Source organism: Natrix helvetica, assembly GCF_964273705.1.
Source record: "Natrix helvetica genome assembly, chromosome: 4".
Classification (NCBI taxonomy): domain Eukaryota; kingdom Metazoa; phylum Chordata; class Lepidosauria; order Squamata; family Natricidae; genus Natrix; species Natrix helvetica.
Window position 1 is genome coordinate 9247308 of NC_138550.1, and position 20328 is coordinate 9267635.

The 20328-nt window shown below is 42.5% G+C and overlaps 1 protein-coding gene across 1 annotated transcript in view; it reads right to left on the reverse strand.

Moving 5' to 3' along the window:
- Nucleotides 1–20328, reverse strand: part of GRM5 (glutamate metabotropic receptor 5) — a gene marked incomplete at both ends in the record, with an annotated part of 241386 nt that overhangs the window by 52997 nt on the left and 168061 nt on the right. Inside the window, 4 exon segments of the mRNA XM_081952370.1 lie at nucleotides 66–173; nucleotides 176–191; nucleotides 1054–1222; nucleotides 3239–3485. Of these exon segments, the coding sequence (XP_081808496.1) occupies nucleotides 66–173; nucleotides 176–191; nucleotides 1054–1222; nucleotides 3239–3485 (540 nt within the window).

Consider the following 20328-nt stretch of genomic DNA (forward strand, 5'->3'; position numbering starts at 1 on the left):
TCAAAAATGCAATCTTCTGTTGTCATTCCTATACATAAGTCAATGTTCTATTATCCTACACTTACCAGTGAGGTCGTGGCTGGGCCAGGATCCCAGCTCACAAGCCCTGCATGTGTATTCATCAAAGACAAACTCATTCTCTTTGCATCGTGTGCAGGTCCAACAGCAGCTGACTCTCCCTTGCGGATAACCTGAGAAGAAGACACAGTGGACCTATTGTTAAATTCCTTATGTTTTCTAATGTGATATATATTTTCAAGTGTGATATATACATACATACATACATACATACATACATACATACATACATACATACATACATATTAAAATGACTCTGTTTTTGTGCTCTTTTATGACATCCATCCATTTTTTTTAACCAAAGTTAAAAAACCGAAGTTGTTCAGGATGGTTTCTGGAGGAGTGGTTTAGGGATCCTCGCCCATTTATATAGATAAGTTTTTGGGTTTTGTTGTGCACTCCAACTCATTCAGGATCTTTTGCTCATCATGGTAGTTTATAATCATGATTATTTAAAATCTACAGTTCAGTTCCTACCTTGGGGTTGGGAGAGAGAATGGACAGTCTGCTGAATTCCAAATTCTACCATTTAATGTATTTATTCATGCATTTTTATGTATTAACCAAATTTATATAGTGCCCCAACTCACAATGACACTGATCTTCATTGTCATCTTCATTTAATGACCCTGTAATCCCTTGTTAAGATGGAGACTGGGCAACTGAATGGAGCTAGTAGAGTGTTTTAATGGCCAGATGCCCTTCCTGTTGGCCAATGCGGAGTTTTGTTCGGTGAGAGAAATATCTACCTCTACCTAGGATCGAACTCACAGCCTCCTGATTGTGAGGCGGAGGGCTCCACCTCTAGACCACTCCACAATGTCACTGATAGAGAAGATTATTTGCAGCTCATGGTTGAACTGTGGGGTCCTTGGTGCTCTCCCTGTGTGCGCCTGTGGGCGAGGGTCTGGGATACTGCCCTAGGCTGGGTCACGGAGTCGGTGGGATTGGCAATTCCAAACCAGGTGGATTTACCTTAATCTCTCCTTTCTCACACGGTTCACTGCACACGGATCTGATGACAGAACTTTTCTTTGACCAAATGTCATCATCAGTCATCTTCAGCTCACCGTTGTCCCAACTTCCGACAATGATGTAATCGTATTGATCCTTCTTCATTTTCTTAAAGTTCATGATCTCATACCTTTCCAACAATAATAAAAAAAGAGATCACTCCGTTGAAGCTAAACCCATAATCAAGTCGAGGGTCCCCCCGCGAGAAAAGAGGCACAAAATAAAGTCACCACATTTTGTTCATTGGGCTGTTAAATTTGGGCTGAATTGAAATCAATAGAATTAATGTTAGATATGACAAGCGATCAACATATATTTATGAAAATTGTGCTCATCATTTGTGATCTGGTCTGATCTGTTTCTGTTTGTAACACGCTGGAGAAGCTATTATCTGTATTCTGTTGGAGTCTGGGTTGCTGCCAAGGTTCTTATCTGTAAGTTCGTGTTTGGGCTTTCAGCCACCAAAATTGTAGTCCTGTTATTAAAGTGTGGCATCCAGCTAAGCCTGTGTCGGCATTCATTACTGGACAGAGGGGGGTCAGAACATAAACCCTTTCATTCCCCACCATTCAGTCAGAACTGAAGACGCTTCTTGGATGAGAACTGAAATGTCTTCAAAGAAAAAACAAAAAAAGTCCATTTGCCTTTTGGGAAAAAAAGCACCTTTGGGATAAATATGGTTTAAAATGTAATTTTTTTCTGCTTGGGATGGAATGATATGGATGATATCTTCTCCTAGGTATTAGGAGAGAAAGCAAACTAGAGACAAAGAGAAAACGTATTTGGCTGCCAAAGAAAATGCTAAATGCTTTTTTCATGTCATCTTCAAATGATTTGAAGCCTTTACTGACATTTGTTCTGCCAACTGGCCAGTTCAAAATAGCGAGGCATGATTCAAATGTTAGCATGAAGCCAATTGGTCCAATGCATTGTATCTCCAAGAAGCAGCTTGTGGGAACATTTAGATCATTTTGGAAAATGAAGGGCTTCAGTCTACTGGAGCACACAGTTGAGGTCTAAGAACCTAATAAAGAAATTCTATTGAGTTTACTAATGTTAGGTCCTTTAAAACCTAGTGTCAGGCCTGTAGTTATGTTTCTTTTAGGATCTTTGGCCTGCCACACTTTCTATTATTTTCCTATGCTGTTTCATTAGTGTAGCAGTTGGGAGGGGGGAATAGAAAGGAGTAGGATTGTGGAATGTATTATTGTCATTCTTTTATAGAAGCTCAAGGTCATCTTTTGTCTCCGCACCTCTGCACCTGACCGGAAGCAGAGGGGTGTAGATGCCAGCGTGGAAGATGATGATTGGAACATGTGATGGATTGTGGGGTGTGGGGATAGATCATGAACTTTCAACTGGGTGGAATTCCAGGAAGAAGATCAGAGTTGGAATTCCACAGACGCGCTAACTTGCCTGTATGATTAAATTGGAACTTTAAGGATGATTCTGCCTTGGTCTCTGATTGATTTCATGCATGGTATTTAGAACGCTGACCCCTAGATCAGGGGTTGGCACTTTAAACACTCAAAGAGCCACAAAGGTCCTAACCGGAAACCCCCCCCCCCCATTCAATTCTGGAGCCAATTGAAAGTCAGGTTGCCCCACCATAGAGTCTTCCCCTAGAACGGCGTCCTTTTTCCTCTACCTGTCCTAACCAAAAGCCCTTTCAATTGTGGAGCTGATCGGCGACAGGGAGCCACAGCAGAGGGATGAAAGAGCCACATGCGGCTCCAGAGCCATGGGTTGCTGACCCCTGACCTAGATTAAATAAATTCTATTTGAGCCTATCTTCTGAGCCGTTAAAACATGGGTCTCTATAGTGATGGCCATGGACTTCTTAGACCTCAACTGTGTGCTCCAATAGACTGAAGCCCTTCATTTTCCAAAATGATCTAAATGTTCCCACAAGCTGCTTCTTGGAGATACTATGGATTGGACCAATTGGCTGCAGTGTATGAGTTATTAGGAAGTTATGCTGGCATAAATTGCACTGCCCTCATTAGTGCTCCCTATTCTGCTGCAACAACAATACTAGCAAGTGTGCTGATCACCTTAAGGAGAACTACATTAAGGTGTCTCATCTGTAAGCTGATGACGTTCTAAAAAAATCTGTGTTTTCTAGACGGTGAAATATATACTGTACCGTCCTGGTGAGTCTCCATTCTCATCAAACGAGATCATATCTCCAGAAACCCCGGTGAAATTGGACTTCATCAGCGAATCCAGGAGTTTCTGTCCATTGATTGGCTTCATGGCATCACAGAGTCCCGCATAGCCTGGACACAGGGTCGTTTGCATGTTGTGGAGGCCATGAGCCATGGAGTATATCGCATTGATCACAAAACCCATCTTGGAATCTTGCACGTGTTGGGTGCCTAAGGTCAAATTACCTGTGGAAAAAACCAACACATAATGTAATTTTTGCATTTTTAATTTTTAATGTGACGTAATTTCGTGACATTGCACTGTGCACCAAACCTTTGCCAGACCAATTCTCGAATACAGCTTGTCTGCCTGGAATCCACACTGTATATTGGATATTAATACAATTGAGCAAGTCCAGAGGTATTTCATGAGAAGAGTCCTCCACTCCTCTGCTCACAATAGAATCCCTTATGCCACCAGGCTCGAAATTTTGGGCTTGGACAACCTAAAACTACACCAAATTAAGGTCTCACCTAAGCGTAGTAAACAAAATTGTCTGTTACAACATCCTACTTGTCAGTGACTACTTCAGCTTCAACCACAATAATACAAGGGCAAACAATAGATGCAAACTCAAAGTAAACCGCTCCAAACTCAATTGCAGAAAATACGACTTCAGCAACAGAGGGGTCAACGCCTGGAATGCTCTACCTGACTCCGTTGTTACATCCTCAAACCCCCCATAACTTTAACCTCAAACTGTCTACCGTGGACCTTACCCCATTCCTAAGAGGTCTGTAGGGGACGTGCATAAGCACACCAGTATGCCTACCGTCCTTGTCCTACTGTCCCCATTTACTGTGTTCATGTCCATGTTTATACTTATACCTGTGATCTCGTACGTGTTTGACAAGCTTAATAAATAAAATAAATAAATAAAATAATGATCGCCACTGTTTCCGGTTTCACAAAATGCACTTTATTGTCTGCTTGTTGTAAGTTTTTCTTCTCCCCCCCCCTCTCTCTTGGAACCCTACATTAGAATAAATAAAAATATCTCTACTTATACCTGTGATCTCGTACGTGTTTGGCAAGCTTAATAAATAAAATAAATAAATAAAATAATGATCGCCACTCTTTCCGGTTTAACAAAATGCACTTTATTGTCTGCTTGTTGTAAGTTTTTCTTCTTTCCCCCCCTCTCTCTCTTGGAACCCTACATTAGAATAAATAAAAATATCTCTACTTAGGCAATACTGCAGTTATACAATACAATACAATACAATACAATACAATACAATACAATACAATACGTTCTCTTTAACCCAGTTCTCATGGGTCTCCATTCTTCAGCAGGGTCAGTAAACAGTTATTTTCATGGAAGTCAACCTACCAGTTTCTATTTTTTCCATTAAGTGTCTCCAAACCAAGGGCCTGGCATCTCAACAAAGAGGCTTGCTTAAAAAGAACAGTTGGAAGAAAATGTTCCCTGGCATGTGAGCCCGCGAAAAACCAAGAAATTTCCCCACCACCAAAACGATTGCCATGGCGACCAAATAGTGTGAGATGGCTGAAGCGGCCTGCCAATGTCAAAGCACGTGTTTGCAAAGGCTCCCCTTGTGTGGCAGCTTGAGAGAGGTTGGGTGGAGAAACCATGTTCTGTTTGAGACAGGGAGAGCCACTGAAGCACAGAAGGAACCGGTAGGGACAACAGCCATGGTAAATCATTGCAAATAGGGCTCTTACTCACGCCTTCCTCGGGAAGTTAATGAATACTAGCCATCTGGAAAGGGAAAGTGTTGCGTGGTGTTTTGCCAAGGACACTATTCATGCCCTACAGTCATCTCCACCCCTCTCAAAAAATAATAAAATCCATTTTATATAACCTTAGATTCAGGGGGATCAAATTCGATTTCATTGAGGGCCACAATCAGGGTTGTGTTTGACCTTGGGGGGGCTGGGGGGTGTGCGGCCCGCTCGACGTCACTTGTGTCGGGGAACCTGTGGTGCTCCCAGAGCTCTGTCAGCAAAATCGGGCACCCGAGCTCCGTTTTCAGCTGCGATAGCCTCCTGCAACCCTCTGTGAGCAAAAATGGAGTTGGGAGTGCCACCTGCAGTGCTCGTGAGTTCCGTTTTTGGCGGTAACGGCCTCCTCTCCCAAACTCATTTTGCGCTGGCAGAGGCACTGCAGGCCGGTCCTTTGCTGTTTTAACAGGGTGGCGCCGTGGGCCAGATTTAAGCACTCAGCAGGCTGGCCCTGGCCCCCGGGCCTTGAGTTTGATACTCCTGCCCTAGGTTGTCCTACGTAATAATCTTACGCATGCCTACAATTCTATTCACAGTAATTTTCTTCTTCATGACAGATAGGTATCCTTGCTTTGTTGTCATATGGGTTTCAGTTCCTACCATGTTTCCAAGGCCAGCTTCCTTTTGGATTCTTCAGGACTAAGAACTTAGAATGAGAAAAGGATTATTATTTATTCTCCTCCTCCTCCTCCTTTCTCCCCTCCTCCTCTTCCTCTGCCTCCTTCTTCTTTGTCTCCTCCTCCTCTTCCTTCCTCTCCTCCTCCTCCTTCTTCTTCCTCCTCCTCTCCTCCTCCTCTTCCCCCCTCTCCGCCTCCTCCTCTTTCTGATGTAACCTTTTTTTAAAAATTTCATTTGTGAAAATAGAAACCAAAGCCCTTATTTCTCTATGAAAGAGGAGCATTGTAGTCCCAAAGTTGCAAGTACCCAAAAGTGTCAAGATGGGCAACCCAAGTCTAACCCAGCAAGGAAATTCTGACTGAGGAAAACAGAAAGTAAGTTTATTTAGAGCAGCATTCATTGAAATGGGAAATGAAGGAGAAAGGAGTGAGGGAATGAAGTAGAACAGCATGGAGGGAGGGAGAGAAAATGGTGCATCTCAACCTTTTTTCTCTGTCTCAGAAAAATGCCTTCTCAGAAATCCCAGTTCAGCTCAGACGTAAAGTCTAGCCTCCCATTGTCTCAAAGGATGCAGAGCACAGGTAATAATAATAATAATAATAATAATAATAATAATAATAATAATAATAATAATAATAATAATAATAATAATAATAATAATAATAATCTTTAATTTATAGACCGCACCCTTTCCTAAACAGGACTCGGGGCGGTGTACAGACATATTAAAACAATGTAAATACAAAAATATAGGTAGATATACATAAATAGACAGAGGAGGTAGGTTATACACTGTACAATAAATTAAAATTCAAATATAAATTAAAATTACCCTTAAAAATTACCCCAGAATAAGGTGTTTGCCAGGAGGTTGAAAGTGGGACTATAAATCAGCTAGGCCAGCTAATTGGAACAGGTGGGTCTTAAGTTTCTGTCGGAAGGAGCGGAGGTCGGTAGTAATTCTAATATCGGGGGGGGGGGAGGTCATTCCAGAGGGTTGGACCCATCACAGAGAAGGCTCTAATCCTGGGCGCCGCCCGTTGACACTGCTTAGGTAGATTACCCCTGGCTTCCAGTGGTCTTCATGCAGATGTCTTCTCCTCCAATGCTTTCTGGCAGCCCTCCAAACAGCTACGAGTAAGTTTCCAGGAAGTCCTCTTTTCCCCATGGCCCTCAGTAGCCTGCCAAACAGCTGGTAATGGGCTATGCTGTTTCCAGTCTCTGGGTTTCTACTATTACTTGCATCAAAACCTTACCAGTGATCTTCAGCAATATCCTACAGCTATAAAGGGGGAATTTAAGTAATTGAGTCCCTACCTCCTGCTCAGTGCAGAAATTAAAGCATCCCCAACAGATGGCTCTGAGCAGCAGGGTTGCCGAGAAGTGAAATAATGACACATATATATATACACACTCTGCCATTTTGCTCAGGGTTCTTGCTTTCCTTTGCTTACCACCAGGAAACAGAAATCTTACCAATAAAGCAGAATATTTGCAGCTCAGGGTTGAAATGAGGGTTGCTTGGTGCTCCCTGAGTTTGATTGCTTTCTTGCAGGCACTTCATTACCCAAACTAAGTAACACCATCAGTGCTATTCATCAGCTACAATCCATGAACGGGATAACTCTCCCCTATATTAAAGATATCTCAGAAACAACTAACTGATGAGAACAATCATTTGGCATCTTTGTAGCACACAAAGCATCTAAAATCCTCCAAAACATCTTAAACAAACCAAAGGGCCCAGCAGTCTAAGAAGAACAAGTAGAAGTCATCTACAACTGTTGTGGCTCAGCAGGATCTGGTTGAACTGCTGATGGACTCGGATAGCGAGGGATCATTTGAGTCTGCCCTGGATGATGTGGAGGACCCTGTGCAGGGTTCAGATTCAGAGCAGGCACCATAGGGGCTGGTTGGCCACCAGGAGGCACCTGAGGCATGGAGCAGTGTGGAGGATCAAAGGCAGTTTGTCCCTGATGCTAGAGTGAGAAGGGCTGAGAAACATAAGCAGCAATTACGTAGGCAGGCTCATAGAAGATAATTCAGCTCAGGTGGTTGTGGATTGGCCCCTCCCAAGAGAGCTTATAGGTGAGGCGTTGGGAGGGGGACATTTGCAGGAAACAACAGTTCGAAATTAGCAGTGAAGAAAGTCTATGTCTTAGAGTCGTGTTTGAATAACTGGTTTGTTTTTCTTGTACGTGAGTTACCTGGGCCCTCAGCCAAAGGGTTTGTTATCTTGCAATTAAACAGTGGCAAACAGCCAAGCCTGTGTTCTGGCTTGTTCATAGGCATGGAGGGAGAGGGGTCAGAACAACAACATACTGTACAATGTAACAGCCACAATGTAAGACACACATGCAGAAGACTCGCAAAACACACCCACAAATACCAATTAACGGTGTGAAGAAATGATGAAAAATTCTTAATCTCATGAAATTGGACAGACTCAAGGACAATTTCAACTGGGAAACTATTAGTATTTTAGATCAAGCCCAAGCCAAAAATACTAGGCAATTCCTAGAAGCATGGCATTCAGACAAATTACTCATCAACACAGACATAGAGATGAACACATTTGCCAACCATTCAAAAGAGACACTAAAAAGTCCTAGGAAGGAAAAACAGACTAGGATATTTCCCCTCCTGCAGCCAATAGTCAGATAAGCAGGGATCAGCCCCAGACAAACAATCAGGTTGAAAACAATACTTTAATCAAGGAGTTATCAAGGAGGAAACCACACTCCCGCAAAACTATCGTAGGGAAAGCTACTATATATATATATACACAGGCAGCAAACCTGTGTCACTTGTACTGATGATGTTACCAAGTTGGGTGATGAAACATCTGCAAGCAAACAACTAAGAACAGAGAACATCAAGAACTCCAAAACCCCTGAGAATACCAAGAAATCAATAGATGATAGAACCAATCAATTCAGAGTTGTCACTTTGATACCCACATGAATCCAATGATCAAATTCTGGGCATATTATCTAAGACATCCACGATGTCAGGAAAGGTGAAAAGAAAGAGAAGATGACAACAAGCAGCAAATTAGATAGGATTAAGTTACATCAATGATGAGTGCACTGTTAGAAGATTGGAAATGCCAAGATGGGAAATGGTATGGATGTTTTGGTGAACCTTTATTTATGTGATTGTTAAGCATCATCCCTAAACTGATGGTTCATAACCAACCAACCAACCAATCATCAATCAATCTTTTCTGCCATGGATTATGATTGATTCATTCTAGTCTTATGAACACAGCATATTTCACCTATTCAACAGTTGATCGAACCCAGTTTCGGTTGTGGTAGTTCTTGCAGCATACCATCATATAACCAGGGGTGGGATTCAAAGATTTTAGCAGTTCTCTGCCAGGTTGCTGGGTGGATGTGGCCATAGTGGGCATAGACTACTCAGCCTCCTGCACCTCAGTGACGTGCGGTGAGGTTTATGGCTGGTGAGGCTGGTGACGTCGTGGTTGCTCCGATCGCACGGGCACAGCCCAACCAGAGAAGTTTCTCTTCTCAGAAATGTCTTCTCAGTGGAGCTCCTGAAAGGACAGGCCGGCTGCCACAGCTCCACTGAGAAGACATTTCTGAGAAGAGAAACTTCTCCTTTCTCCTCCTCCCCCCCCCCCACTCCCTTCTAGCACTGATGATGTTACCTAGGCATTTTTTGCATCAGGCGAGCCGGGGATCCTTGCAAGGGGAATGGGACCACGTGTGCAGGAGGCTCCTTAGCGCCAGCCTCAGATCAGCATGAGCCGCGGTTCCCTTCCCCTGCACACGTGGTCCCATTCCCCTCCTTCCTTAGCCAACATGAAGGGAACCGCAGCTGCACTGATGTGAGGCTGGCGCTGAGGAGCCTCCTGCACACATGGTCCCATTCCCCTTGCAAGGATCCCGGGCTCGCCCGATGCAAAAAATGGTGAGATCGATGCATTTGGGGCTGCTGCTGCAATGTCCAGGGAGGCTAAACCAAGCCACGTGCCTCTCCCAGCCACTTTTGCGGCTTCCTGGAGTAATTTTTTTTCATGATGAGAGTGGGGAGGCTCTGCCTCCCCTGCCTCCCCTGCCTGCACGTCACTGCTGCACCTGCATGGCAGGGGGAGGGGGCATTTTCACCCTCCCCAGGCACTGGAGACTTTTCTCAAGCCTCCAGGAGGTCAAAAACAATCTCTCCTCAGCTCCGGTGGCCCATTTCCAGACTTCTGGAACTTCCGGGAGGCCTGTTTTTTGCCCTCCCAGAAACTCCATGCACTTACCTGGCATCCGAAACAGGCCGTGTGGAGACTCCTGGGAGGGGCAGGGTGGGGTGGGCAGAGCCAGCCAGTCCTTGCAACGACCAGTTCGGCAAACCAAATGTAAAATTAGCATCTGGTTCACCTGAACCAGTCCGAACCAGCTGAATCCCACTCCTGCATATAATCCGGACACACAGCACTACTTTTGTAAAACAAAATACTCGTGCCCTTTTAGAGACCCAGGATGAGCGTGGCAAATCCTTATCATATCTCTAAACCCTATGGTAACCAGAAGGTATGACCTGTCCAGTATCCAGGTTTGGGAGATATGATCTGTGCTACAATAATCTGACCGCACGTTGTATGTCCCCTTAAAATCTCCAAACTTTCTTGTAAGACACGAGACAACATATGCCAGGGCTAAATAGGGGGCATAGGAAGAAAGTAAAGATAGTGACTCCTTAGAATCTCCCTGAGAGGGGTAAGAGTTTAGTCTGGTTAGATTCTGTCTACTGTGTGTAAGCAAATAAAGAACTGAACTCTTGTTGAATTGTTCCACATTGTTTTTGGGTTGAGTTGGATACAGAGTTTGTAAACCATCTGACTTGGTTACATGCTCTTTGCAGCTCGCAGTTAACCAGGTGAAGGTAATTTAATTAACAACAAACTTGGTGTTGTTTTAATTTCCAACTAACTCCCTCCTAATCCGCTGCTGTAAAAAGAATGGGGAAAAAAAAGATTACAATTTCTTGGATCCCTACATCAAATAATCAAAACCAGCCTTCATTTCTGCTGGACAATTTTTTTTTTTTTACAATGAGCTTAAGAGAAGTATGTAAGCAATAATATCTCTATACATGCGCATATGTATGCCAGATTGGAGCACAAAGCTTATACAGAAGGTACAGCAATTACAACATCTGCTACACAAAGACACACTCAGACACATGATTAAGAATGCGAGGAGCATCAATTCCAAAACCTTTGAGTTTTAGGAGCAACCTGCCCTAGACAACGGACATGTTTTTTTAATTTTGATCTACCACGCTACAGTGTAGGGCTTAATTACACTGCCCCTGGAGTAGTTTTGATTATAAAATGACACTGATGTTGGAAAGATAGCTGCTCAAATAGTATTTTCGAAGATTTCATAAAGAGGGATGATTTCCCATTGGAGCGCAGTCTGAGATTTTCCATCATTATCACCACACCTGCCTTATTATTTTCCCTCCTACATATACATTTCCTCTGTTGCTGTCAAATTCATTATTGCACGTTCTGCATTATTTGATCTTATAATGTGGTGAATGTATCTGTTGCTTGGTGGTGTTAATTACTCAGAGTTCAGTTCAGTTATCTTCCATGACCAAATAATCCCCATTGGATGTTGTTTTGTTCCTTCTGGATTGGTCTTTTCTGCTGTTCTCCAGAAATATGGCTTATTAAATATTTACAGCTGCCTCTCCATCTTGATCTACGACCATCGTATTATATGTGGTGAGACACCCTAGAAATAACAACGTTGCTGTTCTGTAGAGCCGTGATGGAGCAGTGGTTAGAATGCAGTATTGCAGGCTAACTCTGCTCACTGCCAGGAGTTCGATCCTGACCGGTTCAAGGTCGACTCAGTCTTCCATCCTTCCGAGGTCAGTAAAATGAGGACACAGATTGTTAGGCGCAATATGCTGACTCTATAAACAGCTTAGAGAAGGCTGGAAAGCACTGTGAAGCGGTATATAAGTCTAAATGCTATTGCTAGTGCTACCTTGAGTAGCTGCAACCCTTGAATGGATTTGTCTACTCCAAGACAACAGAGACAAGCAATGCAAGTTTTTTTTTATGAATAGGGAAGATTTACTCTACATCTGTTGAAGCTTTGATTCGGACAAGGTAAGATGATTTGTTTAATTTTCATTAACTTGAATTCAACTTGGCTGTTGTTTAATCATTGTATGAATACTGCTAATATTGATTTATTCAAGCAATCATGGTTGACAGTAGAGTTTGAACACCTAAAATATCAGCAAATTCAAGTCTGCGATGACTCCCCTCCCTCATGCTTCCCCAGATAGCTCTCCAGATGTCAGCTCGGAGGAGGATGAGCCAGTTCTGGGCACATCTGGAGGGGAATTGGTCAATGTCTTCAAGCAGCCATCCGAGAGGGATTTGGTTGAAGCACAGCTGCAGCAGGACAGCCCCAAGGCTTCAGGTGGGGAAAGCATGCAAATTCAGCCGGTCAGCGATGAGACATAGGATGGTCCTCACACTTATGACCATCACAGCATTCTCATGGTCACATGAACATAATTTGGGAACTTGGTCACCAGTATATGATCACCGTTTGTGATCTTTCCAGTTGATTTCTGATGAGCAAAGTCAATGGGAAAAGCTGGATTCACTTAACAACTTCAGTGACTCACTTAGTGACAAAGAAGTAATAAAATTGGGCACGACTCACTTAACAACCACCTTGCCTAGCAATGGAAATTCTGGTCCCATTGTGACCATAAATCCAGGACTACCTGCACTTGGTTGACGATGGGCTAGGTCATAGGGAGTTATCATCTATTTTTTATCTTTGATTTGATTGATAAAAAAAACTTCTGGAAACTCAAGTGGCCTGTTTTGTACACAAAGAAATCAACTGATGAAATAAATGAATTACTTTTAAACAATTCTTTCGTACAACCCAGAAGTGTGCATTTGGTGCCAACAGATGGAGTGATAATTCCCAGTTTAGATGCTTTTAAAAGGGGAAATGAAAGAATCAGGCATTCAGCAGTTACTAATCTTAATGTTTTGTTTGCTAATCCTGGAAGTACAGGCCACACATCTTAAATGCTAGTGCCAAGGAAGCAGTCAGGGCCATTTGGGGAAACCAAATAAAGCATTAGATGGACTTTATAGTAAGGTAAAGGTTCCCCTTGCACATATGGGCTTGTCGTTCCCGACTCTAGGGGGCGGTGCTCATCGTTTCTAAGCCGAAGAGCCACTGCTGTCCGAAGACGTCTCCTTGGTCATGTGGCTGGCATGACTAAATGCTGAAGGCGCATGGAGAAGCAACCTAGAACTAAGGAGAAGCTTCCTAACAGTGAGAACGGCATGCCTCCAGAAGTTGTGAATGCCCCAACAGTGGAACTCTTTAAGAAGATGTTGGATAGCCATTTGTCTGAAACGGTATAGGGTCTCCTGCCTGTGCAGGGGGGTTGGACTAGAAGACCTCCAAGGTCCCTTCCAACTCAGTTATCGTCAATTAACTGCACTACTCAGTTGCACTACTACTTTGAATTGTTCTGTGCTCTGGTGTCAGCTTTGATGATCTTTGGCATCCTGGCTTCCTTTTACGGCTAACCAAAATATACACAGCATCTTTTTTTTGAAAGCCATCCTGTTTGAAGTCACCATCAGATCTCGCGGGAGGCGATTCTATAGGAATCCTGTGGTTCAGTGCGGCCTTTTCCACAAGTTCCAAAGGCACCGTCCACTTATGCTAAGAGGCAGTTAAGGACTCTGCAACTGTACAGTACCAAAACGAGAGAGAGAGAGAGAGAAAATAAAAAGTCATTTGAGGGAACCGGAAGCCGCGAGGTGCATGACAAGGGAGGCCCTGAAACGATTGTTTGAATGTTTGCTCTCCACTTGGATAAATTCACACGGGAGCTGCCTCGCTCTTTTATTCTTGGGGAAAGGCAAAATTTCTGCAGCACACAGAGCCTTTGTTCCGTTCGGAGCCGTTTGCAGAAGGGCATATTGTTCACCCAAGCAGCTTCTGAAGAAAAGAACAGAAGGGGTGTGGGTAGGGGAGGAAGGAGGCCCATTATTGTGCATTTTGTGAAAGGCTACAGAGAATGACTTTGCCGCGGTACTTTTTCAGACTCACGCATTGTCAATGGCCGTGTGTGCATTTGCGGTTCGGTCTGTAACGGGAAACCAGCTTGAGAAAAAAGCAGTCGCCATGGCATCGGTGTAAAACCTGGCAATTTAAAGCGGGATTATTTCCATTTCTATAGAAGCTTTCCAAATATTGCTGTGTTCCATGCCACTTGTACTCCCTTCTGGAGCTGAAGGATAACATGCCGCAAGGATCTTACTTCCTGCCCATCACTCAGCGATTTAAAAAAAGTACAGAATCACCAATTGCACCAGGTTTTCCCAGTTGCGATGGATGGCTGTGAAGGTTGGACCATAAGGAAGGCTGAGCACCAAAAAATTGAAGCCTTTGAACTCTGGTGCTGGAGAAGATTCCTGTGAGTCCCTTGGACTGCAAGGTGATCCAATCGGTCAGTCCTAGAGGAGATCAATACTGACTGCTCTTTAGAAGGCCAGATCCTGAAGAGGAAACTCAAATACTGTGGCCACCTAATGAGAAGGAAGGACTCCCTGGAGAAGAGCCTCATGCTGGGAACGATTGAGGGAAAAAGAAGAATGGGACGGCAGAGAATGAGGTGGCTGGATGGAGTCACGGAAGCAGTAGGCATGAGCTTAAGTGGACTCCAGAGGATGGTAGAGGACAGGAAGTCCTGGAGGAACATTGTCCATGGGGTTGCGATGGGTCAGACATGACTTCACAACTAACAACAACACAGAATCACCAAGTTGGAGATCAGGGGGAATGGAAGGATAGGTACTGACAGTTGAGATTGGATGGTGGGGGGGAAAGGATGGATATGTTCTGACCGGATTGGGGTGGGGGAATGGAAGGATTGTATTTCTTTGTAGTCATCTGGTTGTTAGCACTCTCTTGCCCCCAGGGCCACCTGTATCAGAGAGCAATTGTGGAATCTTCTTGGAATGTGCAGTGTTGTAGACTGCCCATAGGTGGTGTGTTATCCCTCTCCCTCTGTTGAGAGAGGCCTGCTCAATGTGTATATATAAAAGCTAAATACCATCACTGATCACGAAATCTCCAGAACTGTAAAGCGTACAAACTTCAAATTTGGCATGTATGTTCCTCTTGGCTTCTAGGTGTTTACTAAGAAAGGGTTTTTTAAAATGACAATCAGATCATCAGTATTTCTTATACAATATTATATTAACACATGCTAAGGAGTTAGACGTTCTACTCCCCCTCTCCTCCTGAAAGGGACTCTGTTCCAACTGCCAGTTGCCTTATATTAACACGCTCTGATGCAACCCCTTCGCTAGACCAGGCATGGGTGTGGCCATGAGTGCGTGACTCATCTGGCCTGCAGGTTGGGAGTTTAGACATTCTACTCCCCCTCCCCACCTGAAAAAAACTCTGTTCCATCTACCAGTTGCCTTATATTAACACACTCTGATGCTAAGGAGTTATACATTCTACATTAATTTTCAAGCTTTAGGTGTTAATGTAGCAAGCCCGATTGTAACTATTCATTAATTTTCAAGCTTTAAGTGTCAATTTATCAAGCCCGATCACATAGTTTTGTGTGGCACATTTTCTATCCAAAATGTGGACTTTGCTGTCTTCAAAAGAGTGGCCTTTGCCTTTCAAATGTAGATGGACCACTGAATCTTGTCCTGTTGGATTTGATTTCCTATGTTGTGCCATGTGCTCCTCCCATCAGGTTTTTCCTTTTCATCGTTTACAAAAACAAGAACATCAGTTGTCCCGTGAAGATAAGATTATATTCTGACCATTCCTACCAACCACTCTACCACATTAGCTTTCAATTTCTCCTCCTCCTTTTTAAAAAAAAGTATGTTTATTTTCATTTTCCAAGATGGATAAAATACAAAATAGAAAAACTAACAAATGAAGGCGAATATATATGTCTCAGGATAATGTTGCAGGATCCAATCTGGGTTGGTCACCGGGACCAGAGGTTTTGTCTTCTGAACTTTTGGACGCATGCTGGAGCCCCATCCTCAGCCACAAAGATGATTAGGGGACTGGAGGCTAAAACATATGAAGAACGGTTGCAGGAACTGGGTATGTCTAGTTTAATGAAAAGAAGGACTAGGGGAGACATGATAGCAGTCTTCCAATATCTCAGGGGCTGCCACAAAGAAGAGGGAGTCAAACTATTCTCCAAGGCACCTGAGGGTAGAACAAGAAGCAATGGGTGGAAACTAATCAAGGAGAGAAGCAATTTAGAACTGAGGAGAAATTTCCTGACAGTTAGAACAATCAATCAGTGGAACAACTTGCTTCCATAAGTTGTGATTGTTCAGGGAACTTCTCTGTGTGCTTTGGGTTGTTTTGTGTGTGGAAACTCACATCGAATAGTAACAATAGAGGGGGAAATGTTTTCTTTTGTACAAAAGAAAGGGAAAAAGAGACACCTCCCTCCCAAATGTCAAAAATATCTAAATTGAATATAAAGAATCCACCACGGCTGGGTGCCGAAAGATTTTTTTTTTAAAATGTGGTAGCTTCTCCTCCCTTTACATGACAGGTCTATAGATAATTATAAGCTTTCCCATTCTGATTTGACAAATATACTGTATTAAATAAAGACGTATTCCAGATGAGAGAGCCTATCATAATATAAACAAAAAGAAATAGAGGGGAGAAAATAAACGCTGGGGATTTTACCAGAAACTTACAGTAAAGAAACTATATATTTGATAATTCACATAATAACTGCAGCTCGGATTGTATTTGCATAAAATTGAAAAAATGAAGAGATCCCTATGGATGAGGATGTGATTAGGAAAATATTAGAATGTGCAGAAATGAATAGGTTAACACTCGAAATTAAAGAAAAGGAACAATCTGATTATTATAAAAGATAGGAATTGTTTTATCAATGGTTAGAGAATAAATATGAAAAGTGGGGGAAGAAAAGCTGAAAAGTGAAATGGGGAAAACGTTTTAACAAAGTTAAGTAAGAAGAGAATTGTTATAGTATTAGGTATGGTATATAGTAGCATTAAGTTAAGAATAGATTAAATGGTAAGTATGGCTGTGAATTGTAATTGTTATTGTATAAAATATTTACACAAAATATTTGTACCCAGACGACACACTGTTTAATGGAAGATGATGTTCGAATCAAAATAATATATAAATAATTATTCTCTAACCATTGATAAAATAATTCCTATACCTTATAATAATCAGATTGTTCCTTCTCTTTAATTTTGAGTGTTAACCTATTCATTTCTGCACATTCTAATATTTTCCTAATCACATTCTCATCCATAGGGATCTCTTCATATGTATGTATGTATGTATGTATGTATGTATGTATGTATGTATGTATGTATGAATGTATGTATGAATGTATGTATATAAAGGTAGAAGAAACTTCAAGAGACAGTAAGAGTGAGACATGAAACCTGCACGGTGGTGACCCTTGACTCTATTCCTGCTTTCCATGCCACAAAACATCTTTTTATTCCTTGGCTAAATGACTTAAATAATGTCTATCACTGAAGAATCAGAAATCCAGCCTGCTTTTTTTAAGCTGTTGGAAGAAATGTCCTTCTGGGTTCAGCTCCAAGTGGGGGAGAAAGCCACTGGAAATATGGAGGCTGCTTTTGAAAGATGCTTTTAATGGTGGACAGGACCACTTGGTTTGAGGTCAGGGGGGTGAGGGGGTGAGGGAAGAGATGCTGAGAGTGCCTGGGTTTTATACCCTCTCTGAGGTTTTGAATTTGAGCTTGTATTCTGATTGGTTGTCAGATTCCCACGAGACCATGCAGGGGTAACTTTGTAGGTTGTGTTTTTTGAGTCCCAAGCTTGGTTGAGCTGTTGCTGGGTGATGATGTAATGAAAGGGCTTTGGGATTCCTATTATGGCTCTGCCTGAAGGAGGTAGATCTTTGTTATGCAGAATAGACTGGCTCAGGCCTTAATGGCCCATTGACAAAGATGGTGTTGGGGTGTGTGTGACTTTCAGCCTGGCTTTTAGGGCAAATATTCTGCCCTTTTAATATTTCCTAAAATATTTCAGTTTTCTAGGAGAGGGGTGGGTGCTAACTGCCTTCAACGTGATTTTATATTTTACAACAGCTTATTCCTGTTCTCCCTGTTTCTTTTTAAAAAATTGTATTCCCCATCCTGTGCCATTTTGTGCGGGAGGCTGAATAAATCAATTCAAGACATACAGTACATAAAGACATGAATACTTAGAGGGGGGGATGCAAAAGAAACAGACGTACTATCTTACTCAACTCGTGTCTCTTTCTAATTAAAAATAATAAGCACAATAGCTTTGAAAAAGGATGGCCCACAGAATGCATCTTAATTGAAATTAAGTGAAACTCTGAGCAGCAGATGATGTTGCAATATGCAAAACTTTCTCAAAGTATTCATCCTCAAAATTAAGTGTGCATGCACTGTGCAATTAATTACACTAGTCATTTAACTGCAATTGGAGTCGCTCCAGCAACTCTTGACGTGTATAATCATAATAATCAGCCTGTTGGTGGAGGATAAATAGCGTTCTTTTAGATTCCTTTCAAAGGTGGGATGAATTTTGATCTGTTAGGGTTTGAACTGTCTTACTTGGCTAGTTCCTTGTTGATTATGTTCTCTGTAGACAAATCTTGGATTAAGTGAATTCACCAATGTTACCTGATAAAAACCGGGCAAGGTTTATTGGGACTTCACTTTTAGGTATTTTGTTAAAGTAGTCAGCCCATGCCAATTGAATAACAAGGAATAAAATATAGATTGAAGAATTAGTGGCTTAAGGTTTGATCAGAGATTACTCCTTGTGCTATAGGGATATTCTGCTTCTAATTTAATTATTTCAAAGAGCTAGAAAAAAGGTCAATCTTCTCAAGTGTGTCAAACATTAAATCTATCTCCTTCCCTTCCCTTCTTTCCTTTCATCTCCTCTCCTTTCCTCTCTCTTCCTTCTTTCTCCTCTCCTTTTCTTCCTTTCTCTCCTTTCCTTCTTTCCCCTCTCCTATTCCTCCCTTCCTTCTCCTGTCCTCTCCTCTCCCTCCCTCCCTTCCTCTCCTTCTTTCTCCTCTCCTCTCTTCTCCCTTCCTTCCTCTCCTTCTTTCTCCTGTCCTCTCCCCTTCCTTCCTTCCTCCCTTCTGTCCCTCTCCCTCCCTCCCTCCCTCCCTCCCTTCTCTCCTCTCCCTTCCTTTTTTCTCCTGTTCTCTCTTCTCCTCTCCTCCCTCCCTTCCCTTCTTCCCTCCCCCTTCTTCTTCCCCTCCCCTGTCCCATCTGCCTCCCTTCCTACTTACATAAAACTGTCTATCAAAATCTTGCAAGTCTCCAAATGCTCTCATCTAAGATGAGAATGCTGGACACTTAGGCATTCTCTTTTGAAATCTTACAAGATAAGACAAACGCATGAGATTTATAAAAAATCCTTCAGTTGTACTGAATTTTATGACCATAACTTTGTTAGGAATTGTGAAAGCCAATGGGTGGTGCTTTGACGATAACTAAAGATGTCCATTTTATACTGGGTTGTCCCATGCATAAAGATATTTCTAATAGAAGTTCTCTGTGATCCAATTATAAAACATTTATTTTAAAAAAAAACAATGAAGGAGGAATGAAACAATAGTCAACAACTGAATGGCAGCCTGAGAATCGTCAACATCTTGCTAGCTATAGTATTATATTAAAATATATTAAAAATGTAATGATGTGTACCATTTAAATTAGAGGAACTGCTTCTATCTTGGCGACTTCCACCAATGAAATGATTGATGGAAGCTAACACTACTCAATTTCCATCAGGCTTCCTTGATTGAATTGAATTTTCTGAATTGTCACCACATAATCCAGAATTGAAGATTATTTTAATGAGGAACCTGGGTCTTCCAAGACTTTTCAATAGAACACAGATGAGAAAAACTCCATAAGAATCTCATTGTATGAGATTCAAACATTGGTGTGTTAAAAATGATATTGTCATGATTCCAAGAATTACACTCAATTTATCAAACAGTGAAGATGCACCTCTTCAGCATAGTTCCTCATCCATCCATCCATCCATCCATCCATCCATCCATCCATCCATCCATCCAATTTTTATTGCCACCCAATTCAGTGAAGTGTTTGTTCTCACTATACATAAAGCACAAGGACAATCCAGGGGTGAAATGCAGCAGGTTCTGACAGGTTCTGGGGAATCGGTAGTGGAAATTTTGAGTAGTTCGGAGAACCGGCAAATACCACCTCTGGTGGGGTGGGAATGGAGATTTTGCAATATCCTTCCCCCAGGAGTGGGAAGGGAATGGAGATTTTGCAATATCCTTCCCCCAGGAGTGGGGAGGGAATGGAGATTTTGCAATATCCTTCCCCCAGGAGTGGGGAGGGAATGGGGATTTTGCAATATCCTTCCCCCAGGAGTGGGAAGGGAATGGAGATTTTGCAATATCCTTCCCCCAGGAGTGGGAAGGGAATGGGGATTTTGCAATATCCTTCCCCCAGGAGTGGGAAGGGAATGGGGATTTTGCAATATCCTTCCCCCAGGAGTGGGGAGGGAATGGGGATTTTGCAATATCCTTCCCCCAGGA